The sequence below is a fragment of the Trachurus trachurus genome (genome assembly GCF_905171665.1).
Source record: "Trachurus trachurus genome assembly, chromosome: 4".
NCBI lineage: Eukaryota > Metazoa > Chordata > Actinopteri > Carangiformes > Carangidae > Trachurus > Trachurus trachurus.
In genome coordinates this window covers 9,116,747-9,135,188 of record NC_139898.1, presented here as the reverse complement: position 1 = coordinate 9,135,188, position 18,442 = coordinate 9,116,747, and the positions used below count along the sequence as shown (strand labels likewise).

General features: G+C 39.8%; 1 protein-coding gene across 1 annotated transcript in view; it reads left to right on the top strand.

Annotated features, from left to right (window-relative positions):
- oca2 (oculocutaneous albinism II) overlaps window positions 1-18,442 on the top strand; it is a gene marked incomplete at both ends in the record, with an annotated part of 45,048 nt that overhangs the window by 22,736 nt on the left and 3,870 nt on the right. The window contains 7 exons of the mRNA XM_083970816.1: window positions 794-851; window positions 1,032-1,140; window positions 6,723-6,850; window positions 7,399-7,458; window positions 8,241-8,345; window positions 10,792-10,885; window positions 11,566-11,659. Coding sequence (XP_083826942.1) covers window positions 794-851; window positions 1,032-1,140; window positions 6,723-6,850; window positions 7,399-7,458; window positions 8,241-8,345; window positions 10,792-10,885; window positions 11,566-11,659 — 648 coding nt within the window. The remainder of the gene's footprint in view (window positions 1-793; window positions 852-1,031; window positions 1,141-6,722; window positions 6,851-7,398; window positions 7,459-8,240; window positions 8,346-10,791; window positions 10,886-11,565; window positions 11,660-18,442) is intronic.

Sequence of the window (18,442 nt, the reverse complement as noted above, 5' to 3'; positions counted from 1 at the left end):
AGCGTTATTAAGGAGGAGGACGTTTCAGTTGTTGTTGTCGTTGTTGTGGTTGTGCGCGACATAGAGCTGCCGCTTCCACTAGCGAGTTTTCTTTTTCCCGCGATTGCACGTTCATTCCGCCTGGTGAGGGAGGAGGGGGGGGAGGGAGAAGGAGGGGGGGCGGGGGGGGGACTAAACGAGGCTGCTCTCTCTCTCTGACAGCTGCCCACTTGTTTATATCTGATAAGCTCCGCCTGGCTCCATCTAGTGGCCGAATTTTGCGATAATACTCCTTTAAGGTTCTTCTGCACATTCTCAGAATAAGACAATGATTATATTTTTTAATGGACATCTGATCACAAATCTGATGCTTATTCATGCAAACATTGTTCTTTTTAAATGAATGCATTGTTCTTAGCACACAAATACCCTTGGCAATTTTGATTTGTGATTTGTTCTTTTTTTGGGGGGTCAAAAATAATCAAGGAAAAACACAGAAATCCAAGAATAGTTTCTGTACAGCAGTTGTGCCATTGTAAAAGCTGGTATTTGGATTGGCTCAGCAATTATAGCACAATTTGTGAATCCAATTTCATAGCAGTGGAAAAATACAGATGTGCTAATGACACAACAAACACACACACACAAAAATAGTCAGAATGTGTTCACAAACAGCTGAACTGAGGCACTGAGGCCAGGATTTAACAAACACTTCCAAGCTGCAAAAGTGATCACTCTAAAATGACAGTTTTTTTCATGAACAATCAAAGAAATTGAATGAATATCAAACTGAAATGTTGCTGTGTCCAAACAGGCAAATTTCTCAGGAGGATAAGAACTGGGAGCAAAACATTCAGGAACTGCAAAAAAAGGTAAAGCTTTCATACTTCACCTCAGACATACTCCTCACCCACTAAGACTGTGTTGCATCGATGCTATCTCAGTAATGAAGTTGGCCTAGTATTTGAAAGTTCACGTTAGACAAATACCGCCTGTTGCATGATTCAATCAGATTTCTCCCCATTCAAAAATATTTTTTTTCCCGTTCACAGCACAGAATAACCGACAAGGTCCTCTTGGTGAAGTGTGCGTCCGTCCTTGCCGTGGTGATCTTCATGTTCTTTCTCAACTCCTTTGTTCCCAGCATTCATCTCGAGCTCGGTAAGCACCACACTCTCTCATTAATGTGTGTCTTTACAGGCCTCACTGAGTGGTTATAGGTTCTGTCATGTAATTATGAAACACAGTTTCCTCTTTCTTTGCATTTGAAATGAGCCCAAATAATGGGCTGACAAGCAAATGCAGCCAAGAAATTACATGGATACTGGGTTGCATTTAGACCCATCACATTATATCTATTCATCCAATGCAGTTTCAGACCTGTTGATGAATAATGCTCTGGTAAAACTACAAAAGACCCTTTGATACAATGGTTGAGCCAAATCCTAATTAAAAAAAAACATTGGCAAAGATGGACAAAGCTACAGACACACAAAGTACATGTGACAAGCCAGATAAGACTGTCACACACACATCAATGACTGAAAAACCTCTAAAATGTACACCATCAGTCCACATACACAAAAGGCAGACGGATATTATTAGCTCTTAGTTAATCCCCCTCCCTCCCCCATCTGCGTGTACCCCTCTTCGTGCACTTTAACAAGTTGCGATACATAAAAGACGACGCCAGAGCCAGAGCTTATGCTAGCTTGCTAAATTCAACAAGACTGTTGCAGCAGTGTTTTGGCAGTACAGAACAAGCATTTTGCGTTCCTGTGCTCTGGAGGCGTGGCTTCAGAGAGAAGTCTGAAGAAACGGGCTTGTGTATTTTCAAAAGGTAGCTTGCATACGTTACAAACTGTAGGCTAACATGAGAACCATAGTCGATAATATATCAATAATGTGTTCACAGTGTTTTTCTGATGCAACCAAGTGACCAGAATAGTGTATATTTCGTGTCTCACATGCAGAATATTCCATAGTGGGCAACATAATGTGTTTACAGAAGATGATTGTTGCAATGTCTGTAGTATTTGGTCCATCTGTATGTCATGTACATGTGCAATATAAAGGATGTTTCATACACCATAAGTAGTCTCACTGAAGTATTCTCACTAAAAGCAACATTATAAAGGTTGCTTACATATCATGCATATTAGAAAATCAGGACATGTGGTTTAAGTTCAGGCTTATACCTTGTCTGTCTGACTGTGATGTCTCTGATAAGTGCTCGGTAGACGACCTTAACAGCGACTCATTAGTGCTAACACTATCCTAAAATGAAGATAGCTGTCTTCATAAACACTCTGTCATCTCTCCGCTCACTGCTGAGACCACACAGTCACTGAACACGCTCGGTTAATTACAGGTGCTGCTCAGGTTACCTCTCTGTGACATTTATTAAATGGGAATGACCCCACAGCAGCGTGTTTGCCGTCTCTGCGGAGGGATAGGTGCCTGTCCAAACATGGCTCTCATTAATGCATGCAGGTCACAGTTAGAGTCTGTTCATTCACAGCTGTTTAAAAACTGGAACCTCATTGAAATGTCATTAACTTCACAGGGCAATATTTAATTTCAGCCTGATTATTACCTGGCGATTTGATCCCTATAATGTGTCTGTGTGAGTTACAAGTGTGGGTTGGATGATGCCTTATCGATTATCTAAGTAGATGACAGGACATTAATGCAATAAAACCCATTGAAAATCTAAAAAAAAAACCAATGTAGATTGTGAATGAGAATGTGAGGAGTTTTAGAGATATTAATTGATTTACATTTGAAAGTTTTCTTCTGCATTAACTATTTATAAAGTCCTTAAAGGGCAATTTCAGGCAAATTCAACCTGGGGCTATAGTTTCCTAATATTTTACATCTAAAAGAAGGAATCTGAAGATCTTCTTTTTAATTGCTCCTGTTTTGCAGTAGTTCTGTCTGTCCCCGCATCGCCACAGCAGCAATGAATGGGAGCGGACTGATCTTACGCTGTTTAGGCTGTTTACATCCCACAAAACCACATTTTTTTCCCCACAGTGTCAGATGGCTTCAAACATACACCGAGGGATTTGTTTACTTCAAGCAGGCAGACAGCTTATCAATGGAGCTGTAATACAAAGAGTCAAGTTTACAGCTAACTATGTTTACAGGTCGTCTGAAGCTACCGTTTGTTTTGTCAACAAAGGAATATCAATTCACAGCCACAACGTCTTTGTAATGCTACAGGGTGTGTGAACTTGACTCTCGCACGAGACGTCGCAAGACTTTGTATTACAGCTCCGTTTACAAACAAGTTGGCGTTCTTGAGGTAAACAAACCCCTTGGTGTATGTTTGAAGCCATCTGACGCTGTCTGTGGAAAAAAATTGGTTTTGTGGGATGTAAACAGCCTGAACAGCGTAAGATCAGTCTGCTCCCATTATAAGCTGCTGTGGCGATGCGGGGACAGGCAGAACTAATGTATAACAGGCGCAATTACAAAAGAAAATCTTCAGATTCATTCGTTTAGACCTAAAATATTAGGAAACTATAGCCCCAGGTTGAATTTGCCTGTAATTGTACAGTACTTTAAGGTGCGGATTCCTGAAAGATCAGAATCTTGTATCACTTGCTTAGGATATTCAGCCAGAGAGCACAACTTTCGTCATCTTAGGGCTTTAGCCTTGTGTTCACTCTGTTTACCTTAAATAACTTGGTTCAGACACTTCCTGTCTCCACTGTTGTCTGACGTTTGATGAGTCTGTCATAAACAGTTCAGACCTGCCTAAAAGCTCTTTTTAATTGGAGAGCTCTTGAGGTCTGTTATCTACTGCCTGTTTCTGGCACTATTCATAAGGCAGCTTCAGGGGATATCATTGTAGAGAGGATATAAAATGTGTATTTGTCTTCTGCTGCTTGAATGAATCATAGACCTTTGCTTTGTACTGTAATGTTTCTCTGATTGTTTATTCTGGGTCACTGCCTCAGTATTTTACCACTTCCTACCTGTAAAAGTATGAAAGGGGAGACCTATAAACACGCTCAAAGGTGTTCAGGGATAAGTAAAGTGAATCAGAATAAATTCCCACACACTGTCTTCACTTGTGATTTGGATTTATTACAAACAATTACTTCGGTCCTCAGACCTTCATCAGGTTAACTGTGAAAGGAGAGAAGAACATCTTAAATAGCCAAAAAACTATAATAAAGTGCAAGACAATCTGACAAAGGACATATCATAGCCATACATTTAGAGATAATCCACCATTCAAGCCCCTGAGTGCCAAAGTAAAGCAAAATGTATTTGCAGAGTATATTTTGTCACACATGGACAAACCTGTCTAACTACCATCAGCAGAGAAATAAAAACTGCACTAAAGACATACTAAGCTGTGCAGTGGGTATCATTTCTGAAATTGGCATCAGATGGTAGGACATAGGAATGACAGCGAGACATTTTACCCACAAAGAGCCACGGCACATCTGCTTTATCTCTGGCAGAAATGGCACACCCTCAAATGAAACTCGACTCTTCATGGTGGGAGTCCGGTGCTAGAAGTGCTCTCTATAGCTCTATTGACCAACTCTTGGTTGCAGCACTTTTGTCTGAACTCTCCTGTAAACTCTAACAATTTATGAAGTTACTAAATGTTCATTATATTGTAAACAGCTAATTGTTTCAACAGTTACAGATTCAATATTAAAGAAACTCCAGGCATTTTCAACAGAGGTTATACAATAGAAGCTGTCCCAATTTATCTTAGTTAAAATTTTAACAAAGTGTTCATATTTTTCATTGTACTCTTTTGATGACTCTTTATAGAACACACTCTTCCAAACACAGAAAATAATAGAATAGTCACTGAAACAACAGGCACACACTTAGTAATTCTGTCAGGCTGGGAGACAAGAATCCAATCTAACAAAGAGTCTGTAATCAACTCTGGTCGGTTTGCTTATGAGTTGAGTTACGTTTATACTGCCAAATAGGTTTTCGATCAGAGAGGGATGAGCGCTCTAGCCAATGGCTGTTAAAGTCACCCAGAATAATCATTTCACTTGGACAATATAAAGAGTCAATAGCAGACAAAATACATTCTTAGTTTCGGATGATGGAGAATTTCAAGGCATTTCCCACCTGGAATTTATTCTTGTGAGAATTTATATCCACATACATGGGATTATCTTTCCATATATAAAGCACAAAAGATTTAGCCACACGTTCAGATCATATCCACTCCTCTGGCAACTCTACCATTTCTACAGAACATAGTTCTGTTCTCAAGTTCATTATTATTAGAGATGAGAAAAATAAGTATCAATGGATTCACATACACGCAAGATTATAACAAACTGTCTAAACATAAACAAAGACAAAGCAGAGCTGAATGTGCAAATTTAGTAAGGGATAATATAGTGACATTTCATTTAAGACTCTAACCAGGAACAAAACACTGTCATTATCATCCAACCAAGAAAGTATGAAAAAAAAGTCTTTAATTTCACCCAACTTACCATAAAATACTGCAGTATAAAAACCACAACAAAAATGAAAACCACTAGCCCATTTAGTTCTTAATTCTAGTATCAACAAGCAGAGCTGTGGTATTGACATCAATATAGTAGTGTCAGAGGATATATAATAATGCTACAGGCAATGACTCAGTGACATTTTCTCTCTGTTTCTAACAATTTTGAAAAATGACTATGAGCACTACAAGCTCTTCCTGCTCTATGACGTCTTTTAGTTTTGTCTTGCAGGTCATAAAAACAATTAAAAGACTAAAGTGTTGCTTCAGTCTCAGTACATTGTTAACACATTTAAGCACTTAATGAAACTGATGTGGATGACCTTTACAAATTCCTTGTCAATATTTTGTTACATTTCTCAGTTACTGTTTCTGTCCCGTTTTCCATCGCACATTAATTTGTCCATAAATATTTCAATACAGGAAAATTCTAGTCATTGTTACAGATCCTGGCCTCTTGTTAAAAACACAAATGTCAAGCTCTAACTCTGAGCGAGAACAACTCAGCAGGCTGTGAACATGACAACATGTGGTGAAACTGTAAGAGTCTGCTGTTTCTTATCAGTCTTTCTGTCTCCAGCCTCTGTCACTCTCTTTTTGTGTTCACCCATTGCTCTTCCCTAATTCCCATCAGTTGTGAGATTATTCCCCAAAGGCTTCAGCCAAGGCAATTACCGGTGCTCACCTGTTTAATCAAATTTTCTCCAAGTGGATGCACATTGTTCTCTCTTTCAAAAACACTCTCAAATTGTAAATATCAGCAGGCCAGTGCCAACTTTTGTCCTTGACCAGAATATCAACATTTTGGTGACAGTATTCCTCTGAATATTCCTTTTCCCATGATCTTTTTACTCACTAAGCAGTGAGTTAGTTTGACTATGTTTCTATAATTTCTATTCACCTGCATCAATTTTTCATTTTTACACATTATTTGAGATATGGTTTGACCATTTATTTATATTTAGCCAATTAGCTGAAATGATGTGCAGACAGTGATACTATGTGTAACATTTGATAAAGGTTGCCATTCTTTTTCTAGGCCTCTGATAAGTGAAATGAACAGAGGAGGTGGGAGGTCTCAACAACTGAAAAGTCTCTCCAAGTGTCGCATGTGAAGCCTTTGTTAAAAATCTATGAAAATGTGCTACTTTGGGCTCAGTGTGGATGAGGCCATGATGTGAGCATGTTTCTAATCCAAAAACACAGATGTCAGATAAGTCTTCCTGTTGCCTTGCAGGTTGGATTGCTATCCTGGGTGCACTGTGGCTTTTGGTTCTGGCTGACATCCAGGATTTCGAGATCATCCTGCACCGGGTGGAGTGGGCCACGTTACTGTTCTTTGCTGGCCTCTTTGTTTTGATGGAGGTATTTAACATACAGCCCATACTGTTGTCATTTGACAAGCTCATTTTTCTTTAAAGGGAAACTTAAAAAAAAAAAAAAAACTGATGTCAACACATCGTAATGTTAACAAATAAAAAGTGAAGTAGAACGTGGTAGACGTAGCCGGGTTAGCTGCTGGGCTCCATTCTGACAAACAGATTCACAAAACATGAAACGATAATAATACACAACCTATTTCTTTACACATGAACCCTGAGTGAAAGGAAGAAAAAGAAAGCGTGATGTCAGCACAAAAACACCTTTGCTGTTTTTGATGTCTGCCCCGGCAACACAGTTTGTTCAATCAATTTAACACTGTAAAGTGTCATAAAGTGGACCCATAAGGAGTGTCCACCAGGATGTGAATATTTTTCTCTCTTCTGTCAATAATGGTAACAAAAATAGATTCATCTCTGTCTTTTTATTAGCTGCTAAACAAGAACCAAATAGCTCTTCTTCTCTTGGTTTAATCCCACCTGTAAGTAATTCTCTTCATATTTTTTATTAATCTTCTCCTCTTCATTTTTCAGGCTTTAGCCCAGCTGCAGCTTATCGACTATATTGGGGAACAGACAGCACTGCTCATAAAAGTGAGTTCTCCTTTGATTCTCAAGCTTAACAATCCTCTCTCAGAACTCCGTGCAACAGGCATAATTGATAATTGGGCACAGGTGACATGATATTGCATTCCATGCATATTGATCCTTTTGTTCGGCATACCTTTGAATTCAATTATTTTGTTTACATCTAATTCCTGTCAACAGTCGAGTCGAGAGGAGTCTGAGGTAATTCCTCACGCATATTCCTGCCTGTGTGCATCATGAAAGCATGGCGTGTCGTAGTAGAGAATTGCATCAGTAATAGGTATGTCAGCTTGTGTTTAGACCGTTGGCCTGTATACGTCTAATAATCACACATGACAGCTGGTGTGCTATGCATGGTTTCTGAGCCACTCAGCGTTGCCAGTGGACAACTTGCTGGGCAGAAGTCCATGGCCTTTCTCTTGATACAAGAAGAGCCAAGATCAAAGGAGTAGATATTGTCTGCATTAACCTGGCCATGTACTGTATACATATCAAGAGGGTTCAGACAGCAACGTGCTTGTCACATGTGGAGAAGTGGCTTCACTGTTCTGTGGCACAGTTGAGAGATAAACCTCAAAAACACCGGCACAACCTGTGCTCATGTCACACATTCAAACAGCTTCATCCTCTCAGCTCCCAGCTGCTCGCCAACAGGAGACACTGTGTCAAAGACTGCACATAATTGGTGCGTTTGACTTGAATGAGTGATGGGCTGAGGAGGGGGAACGTTCATCTGAGTGACGATGAGAGTCGCACTTATCTGTCGCTCTTATTATCTCTCTTCACAGGCGGTGCCAGAGGACCAGCGCTTGGCCATAGCCATTATTCTGGTGATGTGGATCTCGGCTCTGGCGTCTTCGCTCATTGACAACATTCCCTTCACTGCCACAATGGTGAGAGGCATCAGTGTGATGTTTTCACCTCACACTGCAGTTTGACCTGGTGAAATCACAAACACACACACACACACACACACACACACACACACACACACACACACACACACACACACACACACACACACACACACACACACACACACACACACACACACACACACACTAGAGCACTCATCCAAAGTGATTTAGACTTAGATGGACTATCTATACATATTACTTAATCAACTTTCACTTAGCCACTGTTAATTATTATAATTAATGTAGCTGAAAAACTGATCTGACCAGTTCATGCAAAAAGGTCTTTTCTCCAGGTTAAAGGTTTAATAGCTCTAAGAAATCTCTCACAGCATATAGATTTTCTAAATATGCAAGAGGTACAGGCTTCAGTGACGGATAATGTAGACTTAACAGCAGAGACAATTTTACACCTTTACTCACAACAATTATTCTATAAACTGGCACCTGAAATATGTTGACATATTTTATAATAGTCCTGACCTCTTTTTACTCAAATGTGCATATTCTTCTAAGTCATGTTGGCTTTCGTTCATTTGAATAGGTGAAGATAAGTTCAGATTGTACTTCTTCACGTATATACATACTTACAGTACCACACAGAAGCATTGTGTAGTCTTAGAAGTATAAAATATAAGATTTTTGATTAAGATATCCATTATTTTATACAGTACTATAGACTGTGATATTGACATTATGAACATGGTGTGATGAGTGTTTCCACTATTGCATTGAAATGTTGTTAAGCAGGTGTGTTGCAGCTTGATGCATCAATGCCACCCCCAGTCTGAAGCCATTAATAAACCCACAGAGTCTCACATCACTCATACTTGTATATTGCAAACTCTATTCCCTAATAAGTCATATCTCTTACATACAAAACTAAACATGATCTCACGTTGTCTCTTACTCTTGGTGCCTTTGTCCTAATTATCTGTCTTTAAGAATCGTGGCCCCCGTCAAATGTTTAATGCTATTGATAAGGGCCCTGCTGTAGCCTTGGTTGCTATAGTTACTGCTAATGGGAGTGAAGCAGCTGCACATCCACCAGGCTGGAGATAAACACTGAACTAGGGTGATTTGTGATTGACCGTGTGTGCAGACACTAAATTAACGAAAATAGACTAACTAGTTGAGAACAGACTTAAAAAACGACACATTAAACCTGATGTGTTACATTAGGCAACCAAGTCAAGTGTCCTGACCCGATCGGTTTTGTTAGTTTCATGTTCGAAGAGCAAAGAAAACACAGCTGAGAAACACCCCTCTGAATCTTTCTCTATCCTCCTCTATTTATATTTATTAATATATTTTCTGCTCCTTTGTTGCCAGCTGTCTGTTTGAGTGAAAATAAATAGATTGCCTAGAGATCAATGTTTTACCGGTTCCCTGCCAGTCTAGTCAATTAAAACTACAGAGAAAAAGAAAAGATGTTATGCCATTGACAGAATGAGACGCTGACTCGACAGCTCTCCACTGTATCCAGAGGTTTTGAAGATGTCCTTCCCTCTGGCGGTTTTGTCTCCTACTGTTGTTCTACCTGCAGGAGAGAGGACTTCAAACCACAGAGGCTTGCAATTCAGTGCACAACTGATAAGAGACTCCGTCCTGATTCTTACAATAGACTGAGAAAAGATTTGTTTTCCTCATTCTGGTCAGGCAAAATAATCTGTGTATGAAACAATTTAGATTTGCTTTCATTTGCAAATGAATAGTTGGACATTGTGGATTTGACAAGAGTTAGGCAAGAGGATTTATAACTCATGTTCATAGCCTACATCTTATTGAGCTAAAGCTCGCAATTGTTAGCTTAGCTTAGCATATAAACTGAAAACAGAGGTCTGGCTCTGTCAAAAGGTGGATAATCCACCTACCAGCACCTTCTTAGCTCACTAATCATTCAATATGCTATATTTTGTTTAATGAATCCATATCAACTGACACATCGCTTACACACATTACATTTTGTTAGTTTGGTTTGCTTTGGACCAGGCCATGCTTGCTGTTTTCTGTCTTTGGGTTTTTGGCAGGAGCAGCAAGTGCACTTCCCAAAATGTGGGCTTTTTTAAATGTCGCTTTTTCCCTTCATAATCCTTGTAAAATGAAATAGTTTGCTTTTCCCATTAGTTGCATTTTCCAAATGTAAAGAGCTCCATACTGTTCTGTCATCATGGTGTCATCTAGTCTGGCTCATCACCTACTGTACCCTCACATACCACAGCACAGATGGAGCGTCTGTGTTTATGTATATGTATTTGGTGTGTTGCTTGGATTGGAACGTTTATGACTACTCCTCCTGTTTAACAGACAAAAACAAAATGAATTAAAAAGGCTTCTTTCTTCAAATTATTTTGAAACAGCATGACAAATACAAACTTTCTGTTGGGAGAATTACCAAACTAAAAACGTGTCTCTGCACCCACAGATTCCAGTTCTCATCAACTTGAGTCAGGATGCAGATGTGAACCTGCCAGTAAAACCTCTCATCTTTGCCTTGGCTATGGGAGCCTGCCTTGGTGGTAAGCCTCTCACTTTACCCTGTTCATGTAATATAAACTATGGAGTGAAGATAAGACCTGAGAGTATTTGGTTGTGGGGTAAACATCTGAAAATCCACCAGAAAAATACCACTGACTTTATAGTTTATCCCTGTTTGAGCTGTGGGTCTTTATCAATGGCCTCTGCCAGAAGGAGACATCATATGCTCTAAGTGACAACCACACTTTGCACAGCTGTGTCACTCCCTGGGGAGGCCAGGCTGTGCTTTTTGTTAGAGCAGCCCAAGGCCCTTTAAAACTCGCCTCATTCAGGCTCTACCACACCCCAGCAGCCGGCCCATCAGCGCAGTGTGCTCTGTTTGGGTGGGAAGGACACAAAGAGGCAGACGGAGAGAGCTGTCATACTGTTTCAGTTTAATCAACTGCGCTGTGACAGGCTGTTATCGATCTGCAGTATTATGTTGCCACTGGCCAGCTCCATCTCCACACTGACACCTTTTGAGATGTGAGCTGTATTGAGCGGCAGGATGGAGACACACACTGTCAAAATGTTGTCTACAATAGATGGAAAATAGTAAAAACTTTATATGGGATCAAAACTGAAAATACAGAGAAAATTCTGAAGGATGACACATAAATTAATCAACTCCTGCTAATTTTCACTGGGGTTTTCACTTAATGTTGTTTTCCTGTCTGCGTAGGAAACGGCACATTGATAGGAGCATCAGCCAATGTCGTGTGTGCAGGAATTGCTGAGCAACATGGATATGGCTTTTCCTTTATGGAATTCTTCAGGTAAGTCGACTCTCTCTCCCAACGGCACCAAACATGACAGTCCACAGTTAGAAATAGGTCATAAACACACCATTCTTCATAATCTGGCTCTCAGAGTCTTTATTTTTAGTTTATCTCTTTGGGTAATGATTTTTGCATTACTGTGGATCCTGTTCTGCCTGAAGTGGTTACTTACACATTAATGCCTGTCATATGTCACAATAGAAGATGCCAACAATGTGAACTATGTCGCCTCAGAACATTTATGAAAAAAAAGAAGCCACAAGTCTCACTGTTTAGGGTTTTTATTATCAAGTGGGTCAGAGTATCAAATCTCAGGACTGACCAAAATATGTGTCCAGGGGTCACATATTGGTCATAAATTTGGGATAAGGGATAAAGCCTAACTCTGTATTAAATCTCCTTCCCTTAGGAAATAATCTTAGCTTGGCCTTTGATTATGTTAATGAGCCTCAAAGATCATAACTGTTGCATAAAGTGTTGATCCATAATAGGACATAGTTCTATTTTTTTTAATGATCTCCTCTCTCAGTCTTGTCTCTGGAGCTCTGGTAATAACAGGCCAGTGAGCCAATAAGAAAACATAGGAGGCTCTGAGTCTCTCCTCCGATTGGATGACTGTTTTATGAGAGAGCTGATAAAATATAGAATAATAAAGAGTGACAGTTTTGTTTTGACATCACAAAGTTACACAAGTCCTAATGACTTAGTTAAAGCACATTTTTGAATGCATATGTCTGCAGATGCATAATTTGATACTTGATACACAAAATTCAAGTGAAGTGGAAGAGAAGATAAGACTGCAGCCAGCAACACCGTTTTTATCTTGAGTGTGTGAGCATGTGCATTGTGTGAACGATTGGCACCATTACTGAGTGTGAAACAAAGTAGTGGTTGGACGAGGCTGAAAGGATAATTTCACACAGCTGAGTCAAATTACCTACTATTTTCATTTACACATAGGCAGCATTTATTTTTAGGCCATGTGAGTGGCTTGCCAATATTTACCAACAGTATAAATGCCATATTTGTAAATATCAATATGAGACTTGATGAGATTAATTTTGCATGTACATAATCTGGTACGTTGCCAATTTATACAGTAAGACATGTTTTTAAAAAGCAGATTATTACCACTGTTAAACGTTTCAAACTGTCAGGATTACAACATGTTATCATAGTTTCTATTTAGAGTTTTATCAAGCTGTGTCATGACACTCTCCCAGACGTAGTCCTGTCCTTTTCTGAAAGCAAATGTAGGTGGTTTGCTTGATAAATATGAGCTCTGTTCATTGAAATGTGTTTGTGCAAGTGCTTGTGTTATCTGGCAGAGGTTGGTGTGCCTGTTGAGGGGCAGCACTGAAATTATGGGCACTGGCACATCAGTGTGTTTGTCTAAGCAGAACCAGGTTTTTAAGGGTTTCTACCTGACCTTGCTTCGGATATATATGGCAGTGTACCTTTCTGTCAGAAAAATACCAACAGGAAACAAGGTGGCAGACATGAATCACCTGGACTGGGCAGTTATTCTAGTTTGTGTCCTCCGCAGTGACACTGTAAGGTCGGGGTCTACTCTACTGAGTATGGAGGGACTCAAGCTGTAGCAATATGTGCTCATAGTCCACATACAAGAAGTCTGATACAACAAGTCATAAAAATCATCAACAAGCATACATGTGACTGAAGTGATACTGAATGAGAGACTCTTGGAGAGCTTGGGGTTGAGAACCCTCTGATGTTAATAAATAAAGTGAATTGCGAAAAATGCTATTATATCTCAAGCAGGATGGTAATTAGGCTGCCGCCTCCCAAGTTGCCACCTGCTCACTAATAACTTTGATGCTGGTAACGTAATAGCAAGACATACTTTGCAATTTGCTTGTCAGGAAGTGGAAGTGGTCAGTGATGTTGAAAGAAGGATGAATATGGGTCTGATTAGGCTTAATGTGCAATCACTTTGAAATAGCATGCCATTTGATTCATGAGACCACTAAGTGTACTGTGTGTGCTGATGAATAGAGGCAGAGTGAGACCATTGCTTTTGGGATTGTGCTCTTTACATAACGCAGAGTCTGTGGTTGTGTCAATGCCATGTGAATTTCTATCATCAAAATATACATGTGAGCCTCACATGGTGAAAGTCAAGGTTGCCAGAAAACATTTTGGTAACACTTTATTTGACGCCTATCTCTATAACGCATTATAACCATACTTATAATGAGTTATAATGCAATGCAGTTATAGCACAGGTCAGGTCAGGTTTTTTTTTATATAGTTATAATGTGTTATAATTGACTTTTAAACATGTATAACTATTATTATGAACACTCGTGTGTATAGAGCATTATAACTCTATTATAATTCTTGACCTTACAGTATAAGCCATTATACAATGCTCTAAAATGTGTTATGCTTATTGTTATAAAGTCTTATGAGTGTTTATAATGATAGTTATACATGTATATAAGCCAATTATAACACATTATAACTATATCTATAATGCATTATCGATGTGAGCATTGTCGGCGAGTTACTAACAATTATAATGTATTATAATACCTGACCTTATACGTCATGATAAAATGCTTTATAGTGTGTTATGATTATTGTTATAAATGATCATAATGCTTTATAACAATAATCATGAGTGTTTATAACTATAGTTATACAGTGCCATAACTGCATTATAACTCATTATAAGTATGGTTATAATGCCTTATAGAGATAGGCGTCAAATAAAGTGTTACCAACATTCCTACTGGACTGAAAGACAGTTATTGATCACTGCTACCAATTTACATCAGCAAATGATGTGTGCCTGGAACCTGTGATGAGTGTTTCCACTATTGCATTAATTACAGTCGTGTTCATTTTAGTCACAAGATTCTAGTTTACTGTTGGAAGATACAATAAGGCTGTAGCTTTGTGTTCGATCTCTGGGGGATGCAATCTTCTATCAGTCAGTCAAAAGATATATTAATAACATATAACGTTAATATGTCTTACGTTTTGCATATCGGTTTTCTGGTGGCTCCGGGGAGTTAGATCGTGGTAAAAGAAAATACATTTCATAATTATGTATTCATTGTTGGTTTCTTGGCAGCCACTCAATCTGCTTTGACCACATTCTCCACCTATTATATCATTGACATTTATGACACTTCAAAGATGCTGACAAATGTGGTATTGACTGGACGGTCTCAGGATCGTCTGTCTGGACAGAGTTTCACTGAAATAAATAAATAAGAACAGATTCAGACTGTCAGCCCTGCTTCTCTCACACAGTCGCTGTGTTTACAGCTATTGGAAAGAGACATTACTCTCGGCTGAAGCGCTGGCTGTAATTGGCTGTCTGTGGCAAGGGTCACAGCTGTTCAGAGTGACAGGTAAGGGGGAGACACGTCTGTCCGTGACTCCAGGCAGCTGGGCCTGACTAGTGCTGTATCAGGTGGTTAAATTCATGGCCCAGATGAGCCCGCAGGGATATGAATACCCTTTTCATAGACCATCACAAAGCAATATGAGGCCCTGCATGGCTCAGCAATTAGTTGGTATGGTCCCTGTTGCTCCTTTCAGTGCCCCTAGGCCCTGAGCAGCCTCCGCTCCTCAAACCATTAACCTGGGGAGCATGGCAAAAGCACTTCCTCTATATGTACTGTATAGTCCAACTTATCAAGGTATGAGTCATTGCTAGTGCTGTACCAAATAGCCTCTGTTCCAGTTTAGTACCAAATTCTCACGGAGGTGTTTGATCAGTGGTGGAAAAGGTAATATAATATGAACACACTCCAGTATAAAAAGCTACAAGTTTAGGAGCTAAAAACAATAAAATACCCCTCAACACATTTAAAGCAGAAGTTTAGAGTTTAGAGTTTATTTATTAAGCACACAAATTTCAATGGTGCAAGGAGGGAACGAAGCCGGTTGGCTTGTACATAGGTTCCACCCCTAGGTTCTGGTCGTTTTGGCTAACTTCTTGTCAGCCGATGGAGTTAGCAGTCCCCGCCCTCGTCCCTACGTCCCTACGTCACCACATTCACGCGCTGCACACACAGAGAGGACCGCCCCTTTATGCCGTTCTCTCTCCTCATTGGAGAAAGGTTGTAGGATACAAGGAAAGTTTTCTCCTCGGCTTACAGCAGAGCAGAGTGACTGACAGACCCGTGTTTCAGACCAAACACTCTATATAAGTGATTGCTGTCGGAAGATATAGCTAACTATTTAAGACTTACAGTATATTAACACAAACATTCTGCTTACTTCTGCTTTAACATAATGGTATATTAATGAAAGTTACTTAACATCTATCCATCCATCTTCTGGTTATATGTCGTCCAGACATCCCTAACCCTCCAGCAACATTTTCCAGCTCCTCCTGGAGAACCTGAAGCGTTCTCAGATGAGGCGTATGATCTTGGAGAGGTAACCTTTGCATTATAATAAATGCACAGAACTAATTCAAGCTGCAAGACTACAGTGACCCTCTGCAGAGTTAAGCCCGGGATATCACAGCCAGAGACAGGGCCATTGATTACCCAACTAAATCTTCAGATTGAAAATTGTACATCTTTGTACATTGTACATCAACTTTTTAATGGAAGTATCAGTAAAATGTTCTCAAAGTATTAGAAGTAAAAGCCTTCATTCTGAAAAAAAAAAAAAAACCCGCTGCGTATTAGTCTCTAGGTTTAATGACTGTATTCTCCACATATTGTCCAGTTGTCTTCAGGACCACATTTTGTCATGATCACACACACACACACACGGTTAAATAGAAGCTGATTTGAAAGTAGGAGACCATTATTCAGTCTCACCCGGTGCTGCCTCCTTTTGTCGCTCCACATAACAGAATTAATATTCCCATTCAGGCAGCTCTCTCCATCTGCTAAGGAGGCTTGCGCTCAGAACAATAGCCTCCTGCACTAAAGACAACAGGTGTGATATTGTCCTCTGCAAGAAATCCACTATGCACTGTAACCAGGGACAAAAGCTTACACAAAGCTACCACTCCTACATAATTGTTGTACAGGTATATAATAAATTCAGTACCACTCTGTGGCCAAAGACAAACACACATTTTAGCATTTTGCAACTCATACTCCTTATTGGATAGCACGAGTCAGGCGGGGAGCAGTGCTATCCTGTCTCAGAGACAAGTGTCCCCCGGGTTTATCTAAAGGCCGTCTCTGTGATTGCATCAGGACTTTCAAAGAGGTCTCATCGTATGCAATTAAATCCGTGTGTGAGATCACAGGACAGGATGGGAATTTTCTGACAAGGTGAACCGTGTTCGCTGTCTATGCTGTAACGTGGCAACTTTTTTATGTGTCCTCTGTCCCTTTGTGTTGTATCTGTGATGGGGAGATGTGTAGTGCTCAGCATAAATGCATTCACTTGTGTAGAGGTGACCTCAGCTTGTCTGACCATAACACTTTAGACCTTACTCACTCCATCCATTTGAATTGGACATTCATTTCACAGTTACCGTGGTCTCATGATATGAGGTTTTTAAAAAGCCTTGACCATATTTCATGTTTCATTTTTACATATTATGTATTTAGAGTAGCTACAATTTGATGGCCATTATGTACTGAATATATACTGTATATAACATGGGCAGAAATAGTTAATATAAGCTCAGAAATCCTTCAGTGCAGATCAATATACTCATCACTTAGCAGTTGTGACCTTCTATCTCCACAGCTGAATGCTGCATTACCATCAGGCGCTGGAGTGTTTTATAGCGTTTATTCTTTAGCCAGAGGGTGAGTGGTGTGGGTCTATGGTCTGATGTTTTCTTTGCAGTCACCGCTTAGCAAAAAGGTTCAATAATAAGCCTGAAACTGATGTAGCTGAAGCAGCTGTGTGTAGAGCAGTTGATCAAGTGTGGACTACTTTTGACTATGCATTGTGGGATACTATGAGTTCACTATGTAAGGTATGATAGTTTGTACGATACATTTGTACAGCTTGACAAAATGGCAAAGCCAACAGTGTGTATACCAGCTCAAAATGAAAAGCTTCCTTTGTATATAGCCTGTCTCTGAAATGAAGGACTTGTTATTCAAAAACAAAGGGTTTGAATGGTAAATTTGCCACAGACTAATTGTAAACCATATGTGTCCTGTGCAAGGAAGGAAATCATAAGACATACTGTAGCAACAGTAACTAGGCTTGGGAAACAGTTGGTACTCAACAAACCAGTCCCCTGTGGTGCAGTGAGCCAGTGCATTTACAGCTAAGTGAGGTGTCTAGAGTGTTAATAAGCATCGGAAATGTTTCTCAAGGTGTTTGAGAAGGTCTTTGAGAGGTTGTGTGTTAGATCATGTAGTTGGGATTAGGACCATAAATTATCATATCAGACATCACACTTGTGCCCGTCATGATGTAACTGATGGGAAGATGAACAGGGGAAGTTGAGCACAACATCAATGATGGATGATCACAGAGAGAGCTGGTAATGTCGATGAACTGTTGTCGGTCTATGAGGTAGGACTTGAACAGAGGGTAATGCTGAGCACTGGTGGACACTTTTTGGTGAGAATTTCTTTAGGCCAACAGGGAAGTTTGGATCACTGTTGTTCCCTCAACAAAAAGCCAACCTGATGATAATTTGTTAAAGCCTAAATACAACTGGCAGACGTATATGGCTAAATCACAATTGTATTTACTGACATTTTATGTTGTAGCGAAGAGCAACAATGTCTTGAGCTTGTAACAGCCACAGATATTACTTTAGCCACCCACCCAAAATATCATTTAAAAACTCATAGAAGGGCCGAG